The sequence below is a fragment of the Dermacentor andersoni genome, chromosome 5, assembly GCF_023375885.2.
Source record: "Dermacentor andersoni chromosome 5, qqDerAnde1_hic_scaffold, whole genome shotgun sequence".
NCBI classification, from domain to species: Eukaryota; Metazoa; Arthropoda; class Arachnida; order Ixodida; family Ixodidae; genus Dermacentor; species Dermacentor andersoni.
In genome coordinates this window covers 16947098-16971059 of record NC_092818.1, presented here as the reverse complement: position 1 = coordinate 16971059, position 23962 = coordinate 16947098, and the positions used below count along the sequence as shown (strand labels likewise).

At 49.7% G+C, this 23962-nt stretch overlaps 1 protein-coding gene across 6 annotated transcripts in view; it reads left to right on the top strand.

Moving 5' to 3' along the window:
• Window positions 1-2064: 2064 nt before the first annotated feature.
• Window positions 2065-23962, top strand: part of Hr3 (nuclear hormone receptor 3 ROR-beta) — a 152901-nt gene continuing 131003 nt past the window's right edge. For 4 of the 6 annotated variants that reach the window (XM_072288153.1, XM_050177388.2, XM_050177386.2 and 1 more), the window contains exon 1: window positions 2065-4535. In XM_072288153.1, the coding sequence (XP_072144254.1) occupies window positions 4466-4535 (70 nt within the window). In that variant the 5' untranslated portion in view covers window positions 2065-4465. Of the gene's footprint in view, window positions 4536-5998; window positions 6454-23962 lie in introns of those variants that run through there. The other 2 variants (XM_050177387.3, XM_050177389.3) reach the window with 2 other exon arrangements.

Below are 23962 nucleotides of genomic sequence, written 5' to 3'. Positions count from 1 at the left end.
TCTATATAGGAGAGGCAGTCCGAATTAGCTAAGAAACAGCCAACACCAGAATTTGACAGACCGCCAGCCTTTATACCAAGATATTCTAATGCCATCCCAAACAAAAACAACATCCTGCGAAAAATAATATCAAGTAACGAGCGTCTGAGTAAAGCGTTCCCGATGGTAGCAAGGGTCGCCTATCGCCGCAACAGAAACTTTTCATAGATGTTAGTGCACACAAAAATGAGCCAACATCATTCCCCCGCAATAGAAGCGTGTTCTCGCCCCAGGTGCAAAGCATGCAAGCAACAATACCTTGATTTGGGCGAGTTGGTTCATCTTTAGTCATCTTCGTCTTTAGCGCTTCTTTATGAAATATGGCATACAAGCACCTTCAAAGTGACACTATAATTAAAACCACCGCAAATAGCTGAACACACGAAGTGAAAACTAGCTTTACTTGCACTAGTAACGATGTGATTTATATGCTTGAATGTTCTTTCTGTAAGAAAAAATCTATCGGTGAAACGGGTCAATCAATGAACGCCAGGTTAAAACGGCCAGCGCGCGGATCCAGCTAAAAATCTTCCCAAATCCGCCGCCGAGCAGGTGATAACTTTGATAAACATAAACTCTACATCCTACAGCCAAATATCCATTCTGCGCGAGACAGAAAATACAGAGAATTATACCTCATCCATAAGTTCAAGACATTGGAACCATTAGGCATAAATGTTGCAAAGGGTGTTTTAGAATATATTCGCTATGCTACATTTCAAGCTATAGGCAACAGCACTTAATTATTTTTCATTGAGTTGCTTAGCACCCCCACCCCTTTTCATTTCCTTTTCTTCTTTTTTTACACTGGGTTGTCAATATTATTGCAATGCCCCTTTTCTTTCACTCATTCCGTTCGTTTTTTTTATTTATATATTTATTTTCGGCCGCTACTTTCACCCCCAGATATCAGTTAATCTCTTCTTCGTTTAAGGAATAAATTTGTTTTTTAGAAATTGACGACATGATGATGCTCAATTATTTCGACTTGTCGTTGACCAAAAGCTGTATTGCCTCTGTAGTAAGTGTACAGCGCTCTTTCCTAGTACATTGCAGTCATGAAACACACTCCCGGCAGCACATTGGCAGATGGCAAGTTTATTAGTTGTTAGAAGCGCTTTCATGTTCGTGTTAGCCTCTACAGCGCGATATCCCAATGCATGCCGCGCGACTGGCCGCACGAGGCAGTTTGTGTGTATTTGAGGGCTTCTTTAGCGCTCGGAAAAACACTTTTGTGTAGCACGCATCGATCAACACAAATCTGTATCGGGAGTTTCTCATGTAGTACTACAATTATCTCACTGACACTTTTCATCTAATTATAATATTTGAGAAGTTGATTGATTAATTAAGACATATTATCTAATTAGACGGAATGAAAAAAAAATAGTTCGAGCACCTCCAAGCGGCGACAAACAACACTGCCTTTGTTCTGTCCAGCTACGGGGCATTTGCATATTTTTAAACTCTTGCTTAAGCTAGATGGGATACCATGTATGTATGTATGTATGTATGTATGTATGTATGTATGTATGTATGTATGTATGTATGTATGTATGTATGTATGTATGTATGTATGTAAACATGAGTTCCGGCTGTTTGATGGTCTTTTTTCTATATCTTTAGTAATATGTGCATCACTGATTAACATTTCGATAATTATAGCAGTTGCGATGAAGAGCAGCCTCCCAGTGCGCAGCTATACAGTTAACGTTCTTGCTCGTTAAAAATACGCGAATCACCCGTGCGCATGATGCAAAAAAGAAGATGCAAAGAGGGAACGCACACACACACACACAGAGGGAGAGAGAGAGAGAGAGAGAGAGAGAGAGAGAGAGAGAAGTTTAATGATACGGAATGCAGAGAGGTTGGCCTGAGGTATATTCCTCTAGCCAGCTACTCGGCGTTTGGGGAAGGGGAAGAGAGAAAGAAAGACGGAACAAATTACGGTTTAGCGAATGATGCAGAAAATACAATGTGATTGGTTTTTCAATGAAGCATGATAGCATTAAAGTACACTGACGTCGCTGTATGTGTAAGTAAGGGTATATGATTATTGGTGCGGCTTTGTGCAAACTTCAGATCTTCGTTTCTTCCCCGAACCTCTAATATGACCGCGAATAGCTAGAAAGATGCATGCGCTATTGTGGAAACTGAGTTATATTTTCCTTGCAGTTTTATGCCTTTATGCATATTGCTTTCTTTATACGTGGAAATAAGAATGTGGCAGTATAGGTTCCTTTTGTGTTTAACTGGTGTCTATAAATATACATTTTAAAGCAACCTGAGAATGAATCGGTGCAAACTTTATGAATAGATGAATTTGGTGCGCGTTGCTGTGATTCCGTCGGCTTCTTTGAAGCTCTTTGTAGCTGCCTAGGTTACTCATGCGCCTTGTATTGCGATGGAATCACTCGTATCGATTATACGTGTATGGCTGGATTAGGGAGATAAAATCTTTTGCCATGGCTCCAAGTAAAATGGTGTTAAATTAATATTTATGTGAACTTGACCAATTCCTTCTGATTGCATCGGCACTTGTAGATGGACAATACAAGCTGCTAAAGCAAAAAAAATAATAATAATAACCTTACAGACGGAAACAAACAAGGCAAACTGAAACAATAACGTTAAATGTGTATGGGAGAACTGATGTCGAGGCTGACGTTTTTAAGGTACGCGGTCGTTTTGACGGGTTTCGCTTTTAGTAATTCTATATATGCGAACGTTACGTAGAACCACGTAAAAGCGCGGCGGCCCATGACACCGGATCAGCGGCTCCCGTGTCGCACTTGATATTGATGCAGAAAGAAACAAATAGGATGGGCACTTCCTCAGTGAAGAGAAACTATCCCAGCGGCCACCTCAAATGATATATTGTTCCCGCCAAAAGTATCGAAGCCACTTAGAAAGTGACTATATCTGACGACGATTGGCGGGAAGTGGTGCGAAAGGAAATGCTATCGAAGTTTGGATGCCCAGTGAACAGAAAAGCATTGGTCTCTCGTCCTCGAAGTCCTTGAAGCAGCGGATTTTCGACAGGGCGTTTTCATACTGGGAGGACAAGCTCCGGTTATTCGCGTAGGGGCTTCCGAGCATTTTTGCAGAGCGTACACATTTTTTTTTTTTTTTTCTGTTCAGTGGGCTATCATTCTTATCCTCCTTTTATTAGATCTTGTGTACGACGTTTAATTACCGATGAAATCATTACGGCACACAGTCATCGAAATAGACATATGCTTGGTAAAGATGCCCTGCGCGCACTAAATTCAAGCTCAAATGCAATTTTCCTGGTACGCGAGCGCATAACATCACAGTTTCGGTTTGGACACGCGGCCATTGAGCGCGGTAATTCGTCCAGTTTCATTTCCACGGCGCATTAGCTGCAAGCACTGCGCTTTGAATAATTCACGGATCCGGTCGGGAACTTCGCGTCGCTCCCGCGGCGCCTGCCGCGTGCTGCGGCGAAGACGCGATCGCTCGCTGGCTTCGTGATCGACGGCAGTGTCGGCCGCCGCGGCGCCTCGCGGCCTCCCCTCTACGCGGCGCAGTGAACTCGCCGCCGCGCGCACCCGATTCGGGAGAGGGGGAAGACGAGAGGAGGCGAGCCGCACTGTCCCGGCTGGCGAACGAGGCCCGGCACACTGCCGCACAGCCGCTCGCCGGGCGGTACGCGCACAGGTGGATTACTGCGTTTCCGCGTTTCGCAGCGGTCGCTCGCCGCCGCGCTCCCAAGCCAGAGTTCGTCGTCTGCTACTGCCGTGCCACGCCTGTTGTCGCGCAGCGGTCTGTTTTCTTCCGGCTACTCCCCAGCATAACTGCCGCTCTGTGCGCGCGCGTCCGTTCGTCAGCCGGAGAAATCAACGACTCCCGTTCTATTTGCTCGTGTGATTACATCGTTTTCTGCCTTCTTTCGCTCCCATCGCGGGTGAATCGCCGTGGCAGTGATTCACCTCGATCGCGGCGCGCCGGTGGTGCTGTGTGTTGGTGACCGAGCTGACCTCCGCTGAGCTCGGCGCATGTGTGGGATTGCACCGCCGTTCTCCAACGGGACCGCCGACCACGACGACCTGTGCTTGGCCCGGGCGCCGAGGGCTCTCTTCGGCCATGATGCGACGTGACTAGACGACGTACCCTACGCGCCCCGTGTTCCTTGGCATCCCTCCCCCCTTTATTTTTTTTCTCCTTTTTCCTGTCCACATTTTTGTTTTTGCCCTGCTTGTCCGTCGCGCAACGTCAGTGCGGACGCGTGCCGTGAGCCCGAAAGGGGCCAAGTACGGTGTTTGGCGAGCGCCGCGGTGCTGGTTCGGGGGTTTACGCGCTCCCCGCGCCGATGCGTGGGCCCCCCAGACTTCGGAGTGCCGGCGCTCTGGATTCCTGCAGCCCTGTACCCATCTGACCTCAGCCTATCGACGATAACTGTCAAATGTCTTGGAGTAACAGCTACACTAAAGTCGAGGTGGTTCAGCCCCAGACATCGTCCGGCTCCATCAAAGGTGGGTCCTTCTTACTACTTTTTTACACCTTCTGGTGTGCGTGCAGTCGCTTTTCATTTTTTAATTTTTTTTCATAGATCTTGTTTCGTTATTATAAAGTATCGCCGGTATTTTTGTTCGCTACGTTGAAAGCCGTCACTGCTTGCGTTGCAGCGTCTCGATAGAGAAACCGACACCGCTTTTGCACTTTCAACTTGAAAGACACAGAGGGAACACTTACGGATGAGCTGACCTCTTGCAGCTTGAGCTGCGCTATACCACCAGTGTCACTCACGTGTGTTTCGCGCGCCTGGGCGCAACAGTCGCGGGAGACCTCGAGGGACGCCGCTGCCCTTAGACGTTCGTAGCCGTTACTTCGAAGCGACCCCAGTTGCGTAATGAGCCATCACCGGTTTCCGCTCGCTCTCGGCGCAAAGAGACGGCAAACTTCCGCGGTCGCTGGGACGCATTGAGGGCGCAAGAAACGTGGCCGAATGCGACCTTACGAGACGCTATTGTAATCCTGCCCACGAACGCACGGCTGAGAAGCCGGCACACGGACGCTACCTATTCCAGATCCTTCTCCCGTGAAGAATTGTAGCGCGGGAAGACAACTGGTGTGTTAAACGATTTTAGGTGGCCAGCTGTATAATCTATACCCTATTTATGGATATCCGACCACTGTGAGCAATCTCGTTCACACATATTCCTCTACCACTGGATCGAAGTGTCCCAGAAGCAATACTTTATGCAGAAATACGTACCGCATGGGCTAAGGCAGTAAAGTGAAGTTTTTATATTTGTAGTATTACATTAGCAAATATATTCGCACGCAGCTTGTTCGGTTCCACATTCTAACCTGCTGCTCCTCGTGTATGCTTGTCACTTGGCATATACGTGAGAGCGCGATAGCGCATCTATCCACCGTTTTAATGACAAGGGTTGATATATGCCAAGCTGTACAATCCCCTCCTGCGCGTAAATGCGATCCTTCCGCGAACGTTTACACCTTTGTTAGCATTTTCTCGACACGCTGTCTTTGCGACCGTTACTCATGCGGCAAACGTTTCGTTCGCTCGAAAACAGATCGCGCTGAATAGTGCAGCCCGTTTGCGCTTGTACGTATTCACCAGTGATCTAGATTGGAACTAAAATAATTTTATGCGACGCTTCCAGGGCGTAGTCCGCTGATCCGAAATGCCAGGTGTTGATTAATCGCCGCAATTGTGTTCCTCCACGTAACCATCCGGGGGGCGCCGATGCTCTACCGGGAGCACGTTCTACATTCCCTGCTGCCCATGTGTAGCTGCGCCCATTTCTCCGCCGCCTCACTCTCGAGAAACCCGGAAGCGACGTCGCGAGAGGGTAGCTTTTTCTATATTTATTTATTTCGCGCGTGTAACAATCTCGCCTCCGTCTCGCGGAGGGAATCGCGCAGCACGCGTTTCCCCGAAGCGGAAGATCCGAATCGATATTGGCTCGTAAACAACGCACACACACAGCCGCGCACACGAGGGGCCCACCGAAGCGGTGTAGCGGACCCGCAATTAAGCGCTCACAAAGGCCAATCTTTGAAGGGCCGGCGTGTTTGCGTGGAGTCAAAAGAGGCAGTGCGAAGAGAGCCCGGCGGATTGACAACAAGCCCGTGTTCCGTTTCGCGTCGCTTCGCCTTTTGAGCGGTGAAGCCCCCCTACGGCACCACTTCCTCGAGCGAGGAGGCGGCTGCCGGAGAAGCGTGCCTTCGCCCTCGCGACTTCTTTCCCGCGGTGCCGCCCTCCGCTCCTAACTGTCGCAATGTAGCGGTGTTGTCTGCTTGCCTGCCACCGTCCGAACGAGCTCACCCATGTGTGCCCCCGCAAACATGGCCCCTTCGTCCGAGATGCCCTGAATAACGTCTACGCGACGCCGGAAAGGGCTACGCTGCCCCCGTGCATGGCGGGTGAGTGTCCTTCGCCTGCCACCGCGGTCTTGTTTTTGGTGGCGCCGTAGGGCCCGACGCCGCCGTCCATTACGTCTCTCGTTGCGCAAACGCTCAAGGCTCAACGCCACGCGTTGAGCCGGGCAGCTTCGTAAGCCGAGCCACAACGCTACCGTTGGTGGTCGCGTGTGTCCGCAGTGGCGCGGCGGCGTGCGCCCTGTGTTTACGCCCACGCGGCTCTAGGCAACGGCACGCAGTGCACCGGACGGCCGCGTCACGTGACCCGCGTTCGGCCCGGGCCCTCGCCGAAACGCCGCGTAGAGCCCGCTGGCTAACGCGACGGTCCCGTTCGTGGTTCCCTTTTTTTTCAGGGCGCTTTTTCGTTGTGGCAGTATTCAACACTTCTGATTAAGTGGGCTTCTCTGTTTTTTTTGTTTTTTTTCTCCTGAAAGTGATCGTTTCCGTTGAATGCAGCTCGCTTTGTGACCCTTTCTCGGCTCTATCATTCTCCGTATCTTACACGTGTGGACTTGGAGCCTAGTCCAGCGGCTGTCCATGGATCTGGCATGTCTGGGTGGTGGTGACGCAGAAGAAAGAAAAACGAATTTAGCCGGGAGTCGTGCACTGCCTTTTGCCGCACCTCTTTTTTCATAGTGCTCTTCCGAGGAAAAAACACGCCTCAGTAAAAAAAAAAAAAAAAAAGGAACGTCACAACGGATAGCCATAGATGTAAACATAAAACTGCAAATAAGGAGCACTCCGGATTGCTGGCCGCATGTTTAACGCAGCGAGGCAGGGGAACCTGCTGGCGGAAGTGGAATTATGAAACGTTGTGTCGTAGGTGCCTTTGGCGGCAATACGCGGCCGCTCGCAATTGAAGGGCTGCCATTTCTTTCACTGAGCGCTGACACGTAACTGAGATTTTCCTCGACGGCGCCCAGTGGTCTGCTGTTGCTCTTGGTCCTTTGTTTGGACACGTTCAACGTCCAAGCGCCACAGTGGTCAACTTTGGGCGTGATTTTGCTGCCGTACTGCACATCTTCTACAGCGCTCATCTCTGGCGCCTTTGAACTCGGAAAGGCCTTGTGTGTGTTCGCACATTTCCAAGTAACGGTAGGCAGCAGCGCCGTCTGTGCGAACGGAAACTGCGTCGCTCGTGTTGCTACGCGCACGTACAGAATGCTAAGATAAGATGCGAGCGAAAGTAGGCCGGGCACAAGTTGAGGTGCTAACTTGCTACGACAAGGGAGGAATGGGCCATTGTTCCGCTCATTCTGTGACCGTAATGTACTGGAGCATTACGCACTCTTCTTCTGCTGCTCTAGTCATGTCTGTAGCATATATTCTTTATCTCCCCCTCTCTCTTTTCGTGTACATCGGCCGCCTGCATATCGCAGCACCACCCACCCATATCTGCACTCACCATACCACTTGCCCATATCATCCAAGCTAGTCATCAGTCCATCAATTTCGCATGAGCTTAGTCATTGCGAGTTCGGATCGAACATTCTTTACTGCAATCGGAAACCTTGCCGTTTGCGGCCAAAACAGAAGCGCCGGGATTTGTAGACGCTTGAATATATCATAAATCTCCCCTTGCAGAAACTTATCCGAAGAGCCTTTTTATCTCCTTATATTTCTCTATCCCCACCCCTTAGTATCCAGGGTAGTTCCTCTTATGGTTAGCCTCCTTGCATTTCCTTTCTTTAATCTCTCTGAGGAACCAGCTGTTGTTGTACAGTACGCGGAACCCTGAATCACTTCGTGTAAGGGGCCTTGGTGAGAGAACGCTGCGCATAGCAGTTATGAGACATTGAGCCAGAATAGTGAGGGACGATGACCCGACTTTTGGAATAGTGTCCTGGAAATCTAGCACCAAGAACGCTACAATGGACGCGTAGTATCTGAGGCGAGCTTGCTGCATCAATTAAAAGCAGTTTTCCACCAGGGAGCCGTCTTCGAGTCTCAATTTAGCTATTACAGTGCACTCACTAGAATTCAGGGTAACAAGTTCCGTGCATCAGGAGTTCCATTTACCGAGACATCCAGCTCAAAGGTACATAATATTCTCTTTTGAAAGCGGCAGGTACGTCAGTGCCAACAGCAAATAATAGGTGTATCAAATTTGATTACAAAGCTTCCTACAATTGTTCTACTTTCACTGGAGTTAGCAGCAGTAAAGACCATAAAAAGAAATAACTTAGTCAACAAAAGCCGTTTTACTGAAGCAGCCACTGCAGCGAGAGCGTATTTTGCGTGCGTTTCGAAGGAAAGGCTAAGCAAACTCGCCGCTTACCTACGCTGCCAACATAAAGAAACCACAGCCAGGCACCATCATGGTAGAGCCACACCGACCACTGCACTAACAGAAGCCAGCAAAAGTCACCTTGGCGACAAAGCGAACACGTGAAAACACCAAAAGGAAAGCATCCGCCCAAACAGCGATGCGTATCGCGATGCCGCTCAGGTTGACCGTTCAATTTCGTTTGCCGTTTTAGTTCCGTTCACCTGCAGTTTCCGTTTAACGAACTTCATTTTCTCTTTCTTTTTTTATCGCAACACCAACGAACCGACTGTTCCATTTAAGCGGCAATTCCGTTTAACTCATTTCCGTTTAACGCGATTCTACTGTATTGTGAATACGATTCCTTCTCAATAAGCAGAAAGTGCTGATTTAGCCGTTTTGTCGCCGTGTTATTTTTCTATAATGACTGTTTAAGCAAGTTTACGAAATGTGCTTTATGACCGGAACTTTTATCGGATAACCCCACGTTATCATCCTTTGATAGCTGAACATCTTATCCTTTGTGGAGAAGCCGGCGACACAATAGTTGCCAACATTTTCGATTTCATCCGAATAAATCACTCACATCACGTGATCTTCGTGGAGTTCGTTGTGGTGTTTTGTCTGCGGGAGCTAAAGTTGTTTATTAAACGACGACACACCTGGGAAATAAGCCACCGAAGCACCGACTATCCCATTAATCGAAGATAAACTGCAGCTACTAAGGAATGTCGAAAAAAATAACGGAAACGAAAGTGACAAGAAAAAATATTGCAGCGGAGTAAAACACTTGATAAGTCGGGCATATCCTGCTCTGCGATATGCATGGCCAGAGTGCGATGTGTCAGCAACATGCTAACGATCATTCAGAGTAGTCACTACCGTGATTGTAACATGACTGTCCTGTACAGTCACTACACGAAATGTGTTCATAATCTGCTGTTTGCTCATGTGAACTTACCCCAATATTTGGTACTTTCTCTAATGTAATGCGCTGTAATATCTTACATACATAGTGCCCCTAGTAATCTGTTGTACTGTGTGCAAGGCTCCTCTTTTTTTTTTTCCTGTACTAATGTGTGACGAATGTACTTTAAATCAAAAATGCAAGGACGAAGACGCGGGTTCGTTTTGCTGTTTTAGGTCGTGATGTAGTAAGATGTACCACACGCCTTATGTTTCCATTCAAGCGAGTCTTCAATGGACAGCGCGCGATTAGCAATAAGGCCACCAACTTGCTACGCAGTCTCTCTCATCGAGGTCAAGCAAGGTCAGCCGATGGGGATCTCGAAGATGCATGCGTATCGGTTCATCAGAAAAGTCACCAGATAACGCTGACTGAATCGCCTACGCGCTCAGATGCACCGATATGCATACACGGTGGATACACTCGGGGCCCTGCGCGGCAGACGGCCGCCCTCGGTGTCCTTAGTGTTCGCGTCTCGACATAGCTGCCTCCGGGGCTCCGATATAATAAAGTCGCGCTCCTCGTTGCGTGGGGAAGCGGAGCATACTGTCGTACTAGTAACCTTCTGGTTGTTCGAGGTTTTCCTGTCGGACTTTCTTATGTGAAGCCGAGCGCTTCGTACTTGGCGCATCTGGCTTTCCTGCTCAACGTTCGTATCCGTCTTATTACGCATTGAGGTGAGTTGGTTTGTCCCTGAAGAATCCACGAGTCTCTTTTTTTCATTTGCGTTTTTTTTTCTAGATCTGCGTTTGCTAGGTATTACCTCTTCCATTACTTCCATTTGATTTTTTTTACTTTCTGTTACCGTGAATTTCCTCATTGCACACTTCCTATAGGATCCATTGTCACGAATATGACTTGTGGGGATCTACCTGTATACACCTATATATATTAATTTCTTGACGATAATAATAAAATGTCTTGATGACGACGATAAAATAACGGCTGCTAAACAGGGCAACGCCGTGATACCGGGATATTACCCATAAAGCTGAGGCTGTCGCGAGTGGGTCATCCACTACTCGCAGCACTTGCCGCCGGGACGCGTTGCACAACTCCTGCTCCTGACTGCAGGACAAGCTGCTGTTACGCACACCAGTCACGTTTAAACCCGGCAACGCCCAAGGCTTCACCTGGAGCGCCGATGTCAGAACACGTCAAGTTTTACGCAATGAGCTTCGGTTCGTATGCGCACCCAAGTCCTCGTTCATTGTCGTAATTGATTGGTGCGCTCGTGCCCGATCTCAAATGTGGCTCGTCGTCTGCTCTGCTGCAGCTCACGTCTTAACACGCTGTAGAGGTTAGAGTTATGACGCCGTCAAATGTATCGCGTAATGAGCAAACTCTTACAAAGGCTGTCCATTCGAGACATGTATGTAGCCAAACTGATGAATCAATAGAAGCGCCGAACGAGTCACCCTCAATTATAGAACGCTCCCTTGATTTGACACGTTCACTAGCTCCGGCACCATTGGCGTTGTTTAGGCTACATAAACACGCTGTCTAACTACACAAAGAATTACACACACATTACGTAAATCGATTACACGTCTCATTTGTATGTAATAACGAGCCAAAGCTGTTCTTACGTGTTTAATTTCGTGTTCGGCGCTTCCATTTACTATCGTGATATATCGCCGTGTATTACTGAGCCATACACGCTGGCTCCATTGTATCACGTGGTTTCGGCATACATAAAGGAGATGCGCAAGAGCGCTGCAGTGTTCGAGATGGCAATGACGTAATAGCAAGTTTTGGCTCTGGAGAAGCTTCTGTACTTTCGGCGTGTACCTCCGATCGAAGCGGCACCCTCTGTTGTTTCTTGTTTCTTTCTTTTCGTCTTTTAACACCCTTCCCCCGTGTAGGGTAGCAAACCGGCTGTGCGTGTTGTTGAGCTCCCTTGGCCTTTTTCTTACACTCTCTCTCTCTCTCTCTCTGTTCGGCGTTTCGGGATTGCACTTTTGGAAATTTCAAACGTCGTGTGCACGTCATATTCTAAGCAGGCACGCAAAACACCAGTGCCACACCGACAGAGAGGCCGGCATTGAACCCGCACCAGTAGACTGGAACCGATTGGCAATTCTCGAACATTGCAGGAGGGCTCAAATTAAATTCGCCCCACCCCATCGGAAACTAAGCAAAGCAGAACAAGTCAACTGGAGGAGGTCGCAAACTAAAGCTTACCCACACCTGCATCTCCTACACGAAATAGATATCCATATGAGTGCCCGTGGTGCGGGGCCGAGCACACGCTAGACCACATCACGTGGTAGGGCACCGAGGTGCCTCGCGATAACATTAACGAAACCGCAAAGAGAGGCGGAGGCCTTGCTCTCCGGCTCGGAGGCGGCGGCCCGGTGGGGGCTACCATACTCGAGGCGGGCCCAAGAGCGCATGCCAGTGGAGCCCTGGAATAGGGGCCCCGACCAGCCTGAAGACTGCTCGTCACATTTTGTAGAACAAAAGTTTTCTGCTGCTACTACTACGGGCGACAAGTAGGCTCGCTACCTTTACAGAAGGATGTGCTTTTGGTAACGAGGCGTAAGCACACGTACGCGCTGCTCTCTTATACGGCGCCAGTGACATCATCGCGGCGCTCCTTTCGTTCCTTCCTCCGTTAGTCTGATCCATGGCTCCTCGCACAGGTCGCTCGCAAATTTTGCAATTTCTCTCGCTAAGCTTTGCGAACAGCCTCTCCGCTACTACTCTCTGGATACGGAACAGAACGAGGCGTTTTCGCTCCGAAAGGGCTTGCCACATAAGGGGTAATCTAGTGCAGCGCACACTGCTGATCTCCGGCGCGGCAAAAAATATAAGTCGGTCTCCCCCGCATGAAAAACGGCTTCGGTTGTTTTTCCCGGTGAAGTTATTTCCACAACCTGTGGCACTGTTCAGACATTTCTCATACGGCATAGCCGTGCGGCTTTAATGATTTTGTGGGCATTCCCCCGAGTTTCATGACTTTGGCGTTTAACAGATTTTGTTTGTGCTTTCAGTACTCAGGCGAGATGAAAATGTCGACCCTATCTTGAACGTGTGCACTTTCGGCTAAAGACCCGGCGGTCGCTTTTTGGGCACCAGAGAAGCATGTCGAAGGGAGAGTGAGCTTCCATAGCCGCTATAAGCTGTATCGTCAATACACTCACTGCCGTTCTTGCTTCAAATTTTGTTTTTCGTTTCAAGGACTAGGAGGCGAAATTTATTGTCGGCGTGTGCCAGACATTCGTAAGTCTTTCACGGAAAGCAGACACGGTTCTCCATGTCGCAGTGGATATGTTGCTTTATCATTTTCCCATGCGGCCAGGTAGACCGGTCGCCTTTTCTTTTTCTTTTCTTTGTTTAACGAACTGCTCCACCCTGAAGCCCTCTTTGGCATTCCACATAAGCGGGCCGCAATACGTTAACGTGTGCGCAGATTGGAGCGAGGACAAACGATTTGCGAAAGCTTCCTTTCCCGGAAGCATTATGCATTAGGCTTCAAGTTGCTGCCGAGTTGCGACAACGCTGAGCTGATTTGCTTGTAGCATCTTCTTCCTTAGGCAAAATGCGGTTGAGATAGTAGCTGTTCGTTCCGATTAATTGATTTGACTCACGACAAAACGCTGGATACTCTAGCGTTGTGAGGTCGTACCAATAAGCTTACCTATGTATAAAAGCGCTCGTTCGTGCTGAGCCAATTTGTTAGCTTGAATAGGCTTGCGTATATTACTTCTACACCGCTTTTATTGCTCGGAAGTTGAACATGCGCATGCACCGAAGTAATTATGAATTTTTCTTGTATGTCACCAGAGAAGTACCTGGATACTCGCGACATCCTTCCCCAGTGATTGCGGTTAATTTCAGCGTTTAGACTACATCGGAACGGCACATTTCTCAGCCTCGTCGTCGTCGTCGTTGCGAGTGGCTGTGGCACATACCCACAGTGGGGATTGGCCATGAATCGCCTAGACTGTATGTCCTGTTCCTCTGTTTTTCTCGTTTTTGCTCCTTAACCTAAATGAAGACCTCAGACTTCTCTGCTAGTTGACTATAGTCGGATACAATTTCAGTCTGCAGAGCCGCGCCCACGCCCTCATAACCGCCAGCCATTGTTCCTCCGCGAGGCTGCAAATAGTTCGTGCTTTAATCTTTTCCGGTTACCTAAATAAGGCGGTAACCACAAAAATAAAGCTATGGGCGCGTGATTTTACACGTTTTCACTCGTCTATTATAGTGGAATGGTGAAAGCCTAATTCTTTATTGAACTCGAACAGTACGCTTGATTCGCTGCAGCTATATACTGCCGAGTTTCACCTCAGTTGGCAGTGAGGTTTCACGACTAAAACGGGCTCAGCAATGACATGAACTGTACCGAGGACTTTTGAAGAGTGCAATGCTCAGACTACATACTTTTTGCCCATTTGTGTTGAACACCTTATCGCTTCCGCCGATGAAAAGACTCTTCAAGAACAGCAGACGCTCCGGAGGCATCAAGTACGACGCCATTGTGAAAACGTCGCCTGACGACGGCTTTGTTTGCTTCTGTGATTGGCTAGCGCAGTCACACAACGCCGCGCAGCCCGTGTGCCTTTGTTGCCAACCGCTGTTTTGTAATATGTTGTATCCTACTATAAGAAAAAGATTACGAAAGTTCAGTTGAGCGTTTCTTTCATTTATTTACTTCTTTTTATTTGTGATCAGCGCTTTAAAAATGTATAACTCGGATCATTGCGGTCGATCATTGCGGCCTGGAGCATGAACAACTACACGTACGTGGTCAAATTTAATCCGGTAGCTTCCACTACGGCGTCTGTCATAGCCGCTGTGATGGTTTGGGACGCTAAGGCCAATAAATCGAAGTACCAGTCATTGAGTCCTCGTATATCGCGCAATGGTGACCCAGCTGTACCGGCTTACTTATTATTCCCTCTGTCGCACACTTTTGAGCTACCCTGTTGCACCTTAAATCGATGCTTGCGTCATTGTCGCTTGCCCGCTTTTCTCGGTCTGCGGCGCCGTTTGTGCGTCGGCGCGTCTGCCGCACCTCTGGTTTACGATCAGAAGCCTCAAAGGATTCCCAGAGATTCTCGAAATCCTGGATGCACGTTTTCCAAGCACTGCTTCGTGTGTTCGGTGACAGCCTCTTGACGTGAGCCCAGTTATGAGAGGGCTACGGGAAGTATGAGCTCGCCTTCCGAAGGTGACGCCGTTAGCCTACTGGAGACAAACGACCTTACATGCAACGCTCCGCAGACCAGCGGTTCGGTCTAACCGGCGTCTGGACGCAAATGGTACTGCCATCGAAATCACCAGCCGCACCTCGTCGAAGAGGGCGCTGGGGCAACTAACGGTGCTGACGTCACGCGCGCATGTTCCCAGCAGCGAGCAAGGCACGGCCTTCCCTCGTAAAAAACCGGCGTCTTGCCGCAACCGTTCCGTTGCCAAGCGAGTCGCCGTCCGATCGCCGAAAGGCGGCTGGCGCCGACTCCTCAAGGTCCCGCCCGCCTGGCCGCTTCCAGTTCCGCGCAGCCGCGGACCAGCGGCGCTCCTTCCTACACCCATGGTGTTCTGGGATGGGGCAGCGAATCGTCCGTGTAGCGAATCAATGGGAGAACCTTCTGCGATGACACCACCAGGAGGGCGCTGCGATCGACCGGCGTGCTTAGCGCGCGAAATTTAAATGTGCTGTGCAAAACGTTCTGCATTTAAAATTTATTAACTAAAACGCTCTCAAAACACAATCGAAATTAATATAATTTGCAAAAGAAAAGCAACTGCAACGATACATCAATAACGCCGTCGAAGCTTGTACGTTTCCAACCACAGATCATCCAGTGTTCCTGATCGTCTGCTCAGCGTTTCGGTTGCAGAAAACAAACACTAGTATGCTCGTTCGGTTCGGTAAGCAGGGATGTGTTTTTGTTATCAAATTATTCTGGAACACGCGAGGATGACAAGCCCGGAAGAGCACCTGCACTGTGCCATGGTGTGTTGCACAGGATCCCTTTCATGTGGCATCAGCCAGAAAAGCGGTCGCCAAGTTGCACCGAAGAAAAGAAAATAATGCTCCGTGACGAATGCAGCTACCATCGTGTGGACATTTCGCTGCGCAAAAGGGCGCCGAAGGGCAAATAATACCTCCAAGAATAGTAAGCTGTTGGGCTAGTCGGTGTGACATTTCTCAAAATAAACTCAGGTGCAAGTGAGCGTCCTTCCTGTCTTGGTCTTTTTTTTCCGAAACACTTCTGCGCTCCCCTTTGCAAGATATCATAACAGCCAGCGTTCTCGATGTGCGCAATCAGAAGAAGCCCCGAGTTGTTCTAATCGTTGTGCAAGAACCTCAATGCACAAAATAATGACTTTACGAACCCAGCGGTTGCGGTGCACATAAAGAAATGTGCGAACGCGGAGGGAAAAACAGCAGTAAGCAATCGGCTAGTTCCGCACGGACACGCATGACCGGCGCGGCAATCATAACTGCCGATCTCGGAGGCCCCGCGTTCCACCCTTATGGCTCCGCTTGCCAGCCAAATGACTTCAGGCTGCAGCGACAGATGACGCTGCAGTAGACCGGAGTGCTCCAGCACCCCAGGACGACACACTGCCCCATTTCCAGTGCACCATACTACTGCTACTACACGTGTTCGCGTCGACCTCGAGGCGTGTTAACATACGCGCAGTGTCGTGCCCAGAAATGTGTAGGCGGAGGACGTTTCTGCGGCGCTCCATCAATGGACACGGAACGAGACTGCTCAAGCGCTGTACTTTATTTCGTCCAGGTTTTGTTCCTGTTCCAGCAGTATGCATTTTGTGCAATGCTCTGAATACTTTCACGGTTCGTGACACAATTGTTCGTGCAGATTTGTGTGTGCATATGGATGGTTAGGACGCGATCTCCGGCGTCGCTAGTGGCCGTTTAACAACAGTGGACTCCATGTTTCTGCTCGCGACCTCTGGCGTTTGCCTGTTAAGCTATTGCGTCTTTATTATTACCTAACTGTGCCCATTTAGTGTCTGTGTAGCTGTTGTTATATATTTATTTCCTAGCATGTTCTTGTGACTCTTCTTATAAAAAACTTCGCACGTTTCCTGCAGTACTCGTTTGGGGAGAGTTTCCGTCAGAAGAAATATGTAGTTTCCGACTAAATGAACTTTGCAGCTTGACTTTAGCAAGCAACGAAAAAAGTCAAGTGCTGCCTCCTATGTCCCGGACATCTTTCGGACGTCGGCGAGGCAGCATCGTTTTTCACTTCGCTCTCAGTGCCTACATTTGCGTGAAGCCCCCTTGGCGGAGGGACGATATGTGCGATTTCCTTGACCTACTCCGCGCCCGGCTTCCAAGTCCGGTGGCGAAATAGTTTCGCGCTGGAGGAACTGTGGCGTACAGAGAACTACTTCCGGGAGCATCTGGCTCCTGTTTCGGTGCCTGGCGAAACTATCTTGAAGAAATTCGCGAGAATATTCTTCCCAGCAGCGGCTAACTGGGTATCACTCGTATAGGCCTCCTTTCTGTTGGCTTTTGAGGCCAAGCTCTCACGTGCATCCCTCCGGCGCGCTCTAGCTTGGGTCTCTCAGGGCAGGGGGCGTAATTAACAACTATTTGTAGACGCGTGCTCTCACACTATCGAGAACAGCTGTTGGTAAAGTGCATTACAACATTTTCAACCACACAGCGCGAAAGTATGCGGCGCACAGCACAGGAACGCCTGCGCTGTGCCGCGCGCTGTTCTCGCTTCCACGGCCCGAGTGGCGACTCTGACGCCTTCCGCTGTGCAGGCTACGAACGACGCGGCAAGTTTGTGACCGCGCTGCGCGCAACTAGCGACCCCCGCGGCGGAGTCGGGCGGGCACCGCGCAAAAGAACGCGGCGCGAGGCCAAGCGCACACAAAGATGACAGCCCCGGAGGATGGCGGCGGGGGGGAGAGGGGGGCGGCCGTAACGGGACCCTCGCCGCGAGCGTTGCCCCCGTGCGCGTCCCTGGGAAGCCAACGCGCTGCTGCCGACGAGCGCGGCACACCTCGGCCGACTGCCGCAGGTGCCGTTGGCTGCGGGCGTAGCTGGCTCGCGCGGTCGCGCAGCAGCGGGCTTCTCCGCCGCTCAGACAAAGAATGCGTCACGGCGTCGTACCTTCTGGCGCTGTGCTGCGGAAATCGTCAGTCCGATATGATTAGAACTCAGAGCGCACAAAGGACGTAGAAGAAGAAACACGCACGTGGTGGAGCGCTTGCGGTTCTTCTACGTCCTTTGTGTCTTTAGCGCTCTAAGTTTTTATTATAATGCATTACCAACCGCGCCACATATCCACCCTTTTGCATCATTGCAAAAAAAATTATGGGGTTTTACGTGCCAAAACCACTTTCTGATTATGAGGCACGCCGTAGTGGAGGACTCCGGAAATTTCGACCACCTGGGGTTCTTTAACGTGCACCTAACTCTAAGTACACGGGTGTTTTCGCATTTCGCCCCCATCGAAATGCGGCCGCCGTGGGCATCATTGCAACTCCCATCACTTGCAGCTGGCTTTGCTGCTGAGTTGGTTCATAATTACGGCGGGAAAAACGCGAAAATCGTCAGCAAATGACGTGAGAGTGAAAGTTAGTTGCTCCTGACGCTGTTTCCTGCCTGGTCGTTTTTTCACATAGTCGCGTCTTTTCTACCGCAATATTTTCACAATACGTTGCCTTTCGGATTAACCAATGTTGACGCAGTATAGGCAGCTAAGTACGTTCAATGTTCGTACAAGCCCGTTAAGGGTCGCAAGTGATTGTGCAGCAGACAGCGAAAGCTTCCTGACCATGGAATTTGCGAAAAGGATCAATATTTGAGGTGAATTCGTCGCACAGCCTAACCCTGGGTCAACATATAGTGATCCCATACGGAGAAGTATGACCTGCAGCATTAGATTGCATTGACCGAAAAAATTTCGCTTTTTCTTGGATTCCATGTTCCGAAATCTCTTACGGTTAGGGTGCATGGCTGTAATACTCTATTTCCACAATCTAATACAGTCTATGGAAAGGCATGAAGCGAGGAAATGTTGCTTGTGTCTTGCTGTCAAAATTAGGTTACATGTTCTTTCAGTTAAATGGAATCAGGGAAACGCAAGGAAAGCCCCGATAGATTCTTAAGAAAGTGTTCATTTGCTGTGATATTCGGTCAAGCTTCAGGTAATATGAAAGGTACTCGATAGGTGCATTAGCGCAAGCTCTTGGGCCAGTTGGTGCATGATGAACTTGAAGAAAGGGCGTACCAGTGAAACACAAAGGACGCGCACACAAGGAAAAGGCGTTAGACACGGACGGATTGTGTTTCACTGGTACCCCCTTTTTTCAAGTACTCGATAGTTAGCAGCTGCCAGGCTGCTGCCCGCTTCGGACATAGGAGCGTTCTCGTGTAGTAGTGGCGTTGTCGAAACAGCGGTATGTACACCGTGCAATATCGTTTGTTAGCTTATTCACATGTTGCCTAGCTCGGCGATATCAAGTTGAGAAGCGTCATCACATATGTACTTAAACAGCGGTAGAAAAAGGAAAAGTCGACACCTTATAACACCTCAGGTGGTAAAAAAACTATTCCAGAGCGCTCTACTTCGGCAGGCCTCATAACCCACGGTGCAGTTTCGAAACATTAAGCATCTTTTCTTTTAAAGCATGAGATTCTTTTAGCTCCCGTTGTCGGCGACCTTCAAATGACCTTGAGCCAAAAGCCAGATCCCTTATCCGGGCAAATTGCCGTTCTCAGATGGGAAGACGACTTGGCGTCCGGAGGTGCCGCGTCCCAGAGCTTACAGGTACTCATTAAGCCAGCATAATTCGGTACATTGACCCCGCCAATCCCCCACTACCCGCGTTGATTGGGCGGTGGGCTTTGGTTCGGACCAACGGTCCTTCCCGGACAAGGGGGCTGCTGTGGAGCAGCTCGAACTGAGCTACTGTGCTCAGCATAAAAGCAGCCCTGGTGGTCTTGCTGGACTCTACCCCGACAAACCCTCGGATTGCCTTAACAGAAAAGAGGTCAAGGCAAACAACCACGGAGACCACTAAAGCCATCAGCGGTGCAGCGCGACCGCACGAGGGCGCGCCACAACCGGTTCTGGCTCTGGCTTCCACTAAGGCTAACAAAAACACGTGGATCGAATGGCTCACACGGCCAAGTCGAGCGAGCTTAGACGCATGCTTCATAACTTAATGGAGAACTTTCCACCTGACTCGTCAAAAATTACGGCAGGGCGAGCCCACACTTCGAGAAACTTCTCGCCTAAGTGATTCCGCTCCCGGGTGAGATGGAGCCACACCTCCTTCCGTGCTTTAGCAAGCACTTCGGGAAGGCATGGCGCCCGCCCCCCTGAAACTGCATCACAGCGTGCAAAGCAAACTCGACAAGCATATGCGCGAACTGGTTGATCGCCTGCTTAGGCAAAGGCTGCAAAAAATGAACTGTCTGATATGGTACACCTGGTATGCTAAAAAGAGTAGGTATCCGTTCAAGAAGAGCTCCGGGAAGTAAGCACTGCGAAAAGATATGGACCGTATCCTCACGACCGCCACAGAGAGGGCACCCCTCGAGTTAGGACGGCTGTGAAGGGTCTGTAGTTCAACGCCAGACAGCCCCGCGCCAGGCGGTACGTGAACGTAGCCTGCCTGGCGTCAAGGAAGCTGGCCATAATGGCCTGTGCCTAATGCCTGGCCTAATGGCCAGCTCGGCCTGTGGAAGGACAGGTCGTACCTTTGGCAATGCGGGGGAGACCTGAGGTGAAGATCTCGACTAGTTCTAGAAGAGAAGTTGAAACTACATCGATGCTGGGGTCAGGCGTACCAGAGCATTGGCAGCCGCCGCATAAATGGTGGACGGGGAACCTGAGTGAGGCACACAGTGAGAAATTGCGCTTTAGGTGAACAAACGGAGTCGTGTGCTAAGAAAAAAAAAGAAGTAAAGCTTTGAGTCACGAACATATCCGAGTTAAGAGCGACCTGGATCCACCTGACGTGTAGTGCAGTAGGCACGATGCCTAGGTTGGGAATTCCGAGTCCTCCCTTATCCTTGGGCAACTTAAGCGCCTGTAGAGCTAAACAACCAGTTGTCCCTTTCCAAGGAAAACGAAAGAGAACCGTCTCATAGATAAACTTGGTCCGGGTTGGGGCAGGAGACACATGCTACGTATGTGAGAAAGGAAAACAGAACTGACCGAAGAATTGTCACTCGATCTGTCAATGGACACGACAACGCGCTGAATTCCTGAATCCTGGTTTCAAGCTTCTCCTTAGCTTGCTGCCAGTTTTCAGGAGATGGACCCTCTGGATCGAATTGGAAACCTAGAATTCGCAACTGCGTTTTCACGAGTAGACCATGAACGGGCTGCGGACTGGATGGAGCGGAATTCAAGTATACATGACTGTACTTTTTGGCCGATGTCACCCTGCGCCACTAACCCTGCAGTAACCGTCCATGACATTCAAGACGGTGCAAGCTTATGTCTTGTCCGGGACGAGAATAGACAAGTTGTTTGCCTAGGCGAACAGTGCAATCGGAGGGGAACCTGGTGGAAGTGGGAACCTGCAAATTCTACTGTCACAGGACAGCCTCTGCAGAAGCGGTTAAAAAGCGAGCACGTAGAGGGCAATTGAGAGAGGATCCTTCTGCCATACACCACGACTCACAATGGGAAGTCTCCGAGGCGCGATCCTTTATGAGAAAGCAGAAGTCGGTCGAGAATACAAAGCTTGCACCATTCGCCGAAAACTCACGCTAAAGCCAGTCTCTTCCGAAACTCGAAACACATACTTGTGGCTAACGATATCGAAAGCCTTCTCCTGATCGAAGGAGCACATATTACCTGGAACTTTCCTGGCATTCACCGACAGGAGAAAGTCCCTTACTGCTAAACCGTGAAACTGAGTGGAACGCCCCTGGACGCAACATGCCTGGTATGGGCCCAAAACAGTGTTGAGCAATGGAGTGACTCGCATACACAGACATTTTGCTATCAGTTTGTAGTCGCAGTTCAGAAGTGTGATTGTACTCCATGCTCTTAGATCGGTGCTTCTCGAGTCATTGTTACAAAGGAGAAATCTGTAGCCCCTCTCTTTGAGACGCTGACAAAGTTTCACTGAGCAACCTGTCCAACAATGATGTGAAGGGCTTCCCTAACAGTTTCCAAAACTTAACGTAAGATTGAACTGTCAAACCATCGGATCCTGCACTCAATTGTGCTTCATAGACTTCAAAGCCGAAAAGAGTTCGTCCTCGATTATTGCTGAGTCACAAACTTCTGGTGGCTCAAGAAGTGAAACGAATGGAAAGACAGCTGGAGTGGCAGCTGGTTCGGGACACAAGTTCATGTAAGAGGGCCTCGCCAGAGCAAGAACTCCATCTGGTGAATCGACTATGCTTCCATCGCTTGGATCTACTAGGGAAAAGAGAGAGTTGTGCTCTTCCTTGTGGCTCTCAAGCCATCCCAGTGTTGTTGCAGGAGTATCCAAAGATCCTTTCGCAGTGAGGCCAGCGCAGGAGCGGCGCCAGGCCCGCGTAACAGTGGCTTCGAGGGCAGGAGGGTCGCGTTAGAGGCAATTTTAATCTCCTCGCGCGCTCGGCTCTTGTCCCAAGACCTGAAGCATTCGCGCACACTGGCCTTCACTACGTCCCATTCTGTGCCTTCTAGATCTGATGTGCATATCTGCAGTTTATGGATACATGTAAAAGACTCAGCATCAAGTGCAAGTGAACGGTCCCACAGGCCCGGAGTCGATCATGCAAATAGATTCGCTGCACAAATTTGTGACCAGAAAAGATATTCCACATGAAATGGCGTGAAAGGAAGTGTTGAAAATATTGCACAGTTAATAAAACGCCTACGCTATTAATATGTGGGTTGATGCACTCGTTATGCAAAACGGAGGTGAGGCGTGCAGACAGGACACAAGAGTAGAGTATTTACAAGCAAACAAAACGAGCGCCGCCCACTTCTCTACTCTTGTGTCCTGTCTGCACGCCTCACCTCTGTTTTGCATAATGAATCCTTACCAACTAGCTCAGCTTGATGTCGTTCTAAGTCTCGATGCACTCGATTTCATCCGCATTAGGCACTCGCCTCTTGATTACTTCGGGGCACAGAAATACTCGGCATCAGGCTGTTTTTCTGCTGTGGCCTTTGTAGAAGCATGATTGTTCAAAGTGCAACAATTAAACAGATTCTTTGAGTTGCTTGTGGCTTCGCCAGTACAATTCTTGTGCGCTGGTCCGCCTGTCCAGCAATTTCCTACTGAAGGGAAGGGCACCGTATCTTGAAGGCGAACTGCGACGTAGCCGAAGTGCGCGCCCGCGCGGGCGGTGTCATCAGTGCGATCTGAGATGTTTGCAGAGTGTGCGTAGTACCGGTAGCTTTGTATGTGCTGTGCTTTCGACGTTTTGTTCGCCTTGAAGCGAGAGGTGCACGAAGGTCAATTCGATCGCTGCTGCGGTCGCGATTCCTCACTCGAGCATTTTGACGGCGAGTTTCCACCCTCCCGAGCGAGATGCGTTCATGTTTACGTGTGCGCACGTGACACCGTGCTTGTTTATTTAGTTAAAATTCGTTAGCGGGCTAGCTGGTTTGAATACATGATAGAATACGTAAGCGCGACTGAACGAAGACGTATAAAGAAACAGACACACAGAGACAGCGCTGTCTCTTTCTACTCCCTTGTTCGGTCTCGCTTACCTACTATATCATTGTTAATTTATTTAGTAAGCGAATGTTTACAAATATATACGGCCGATAAATCTACTATCCTTACTGCGCATAGCTATCTCCTAAATCGCTATCGCAATAGGGGCTTCGCTTTTCGGGCGGAACTCCTACTTTTTATTTTATTTTTTTCGTAAGGCAACACGAAAGGGATAAAGGCGCGCGAGAGGTGTGTCGTCTTAATGTCGCGAGTCAGCGCTTGTTCTTCTACATGTGCTGTTTTCTTTTACCTTGAACGCGCGCCGCTTCGCCGGACTTTGCGTTGTCGGGAGCGGAATCATGCAGATACATCGGCCATGGTTTACTTTTCTGTCTCCCTCAGTCGACCAGCGGCTTCGCTCGAATGTTTCTGCAGCCCTCGTGGCGCTGATTCACGCTGGTCCAGTGGTGAACGCGCGCTCAAGTAAAGCGCGGGTTGGAAGACAACGACCTTGCCAAGGTCGTTTCTTTCCGTGTTGCCCCCCCCCCCCCCCCCGCTTTTGGCGATACCGCGCCGCCACCCTCCTCCGTATTTTCTCTCTCCCCCGCGTGACCCCGTTCTGCGGACTGCGGTCTCCCCCGGAGCCGTGTTGCCGG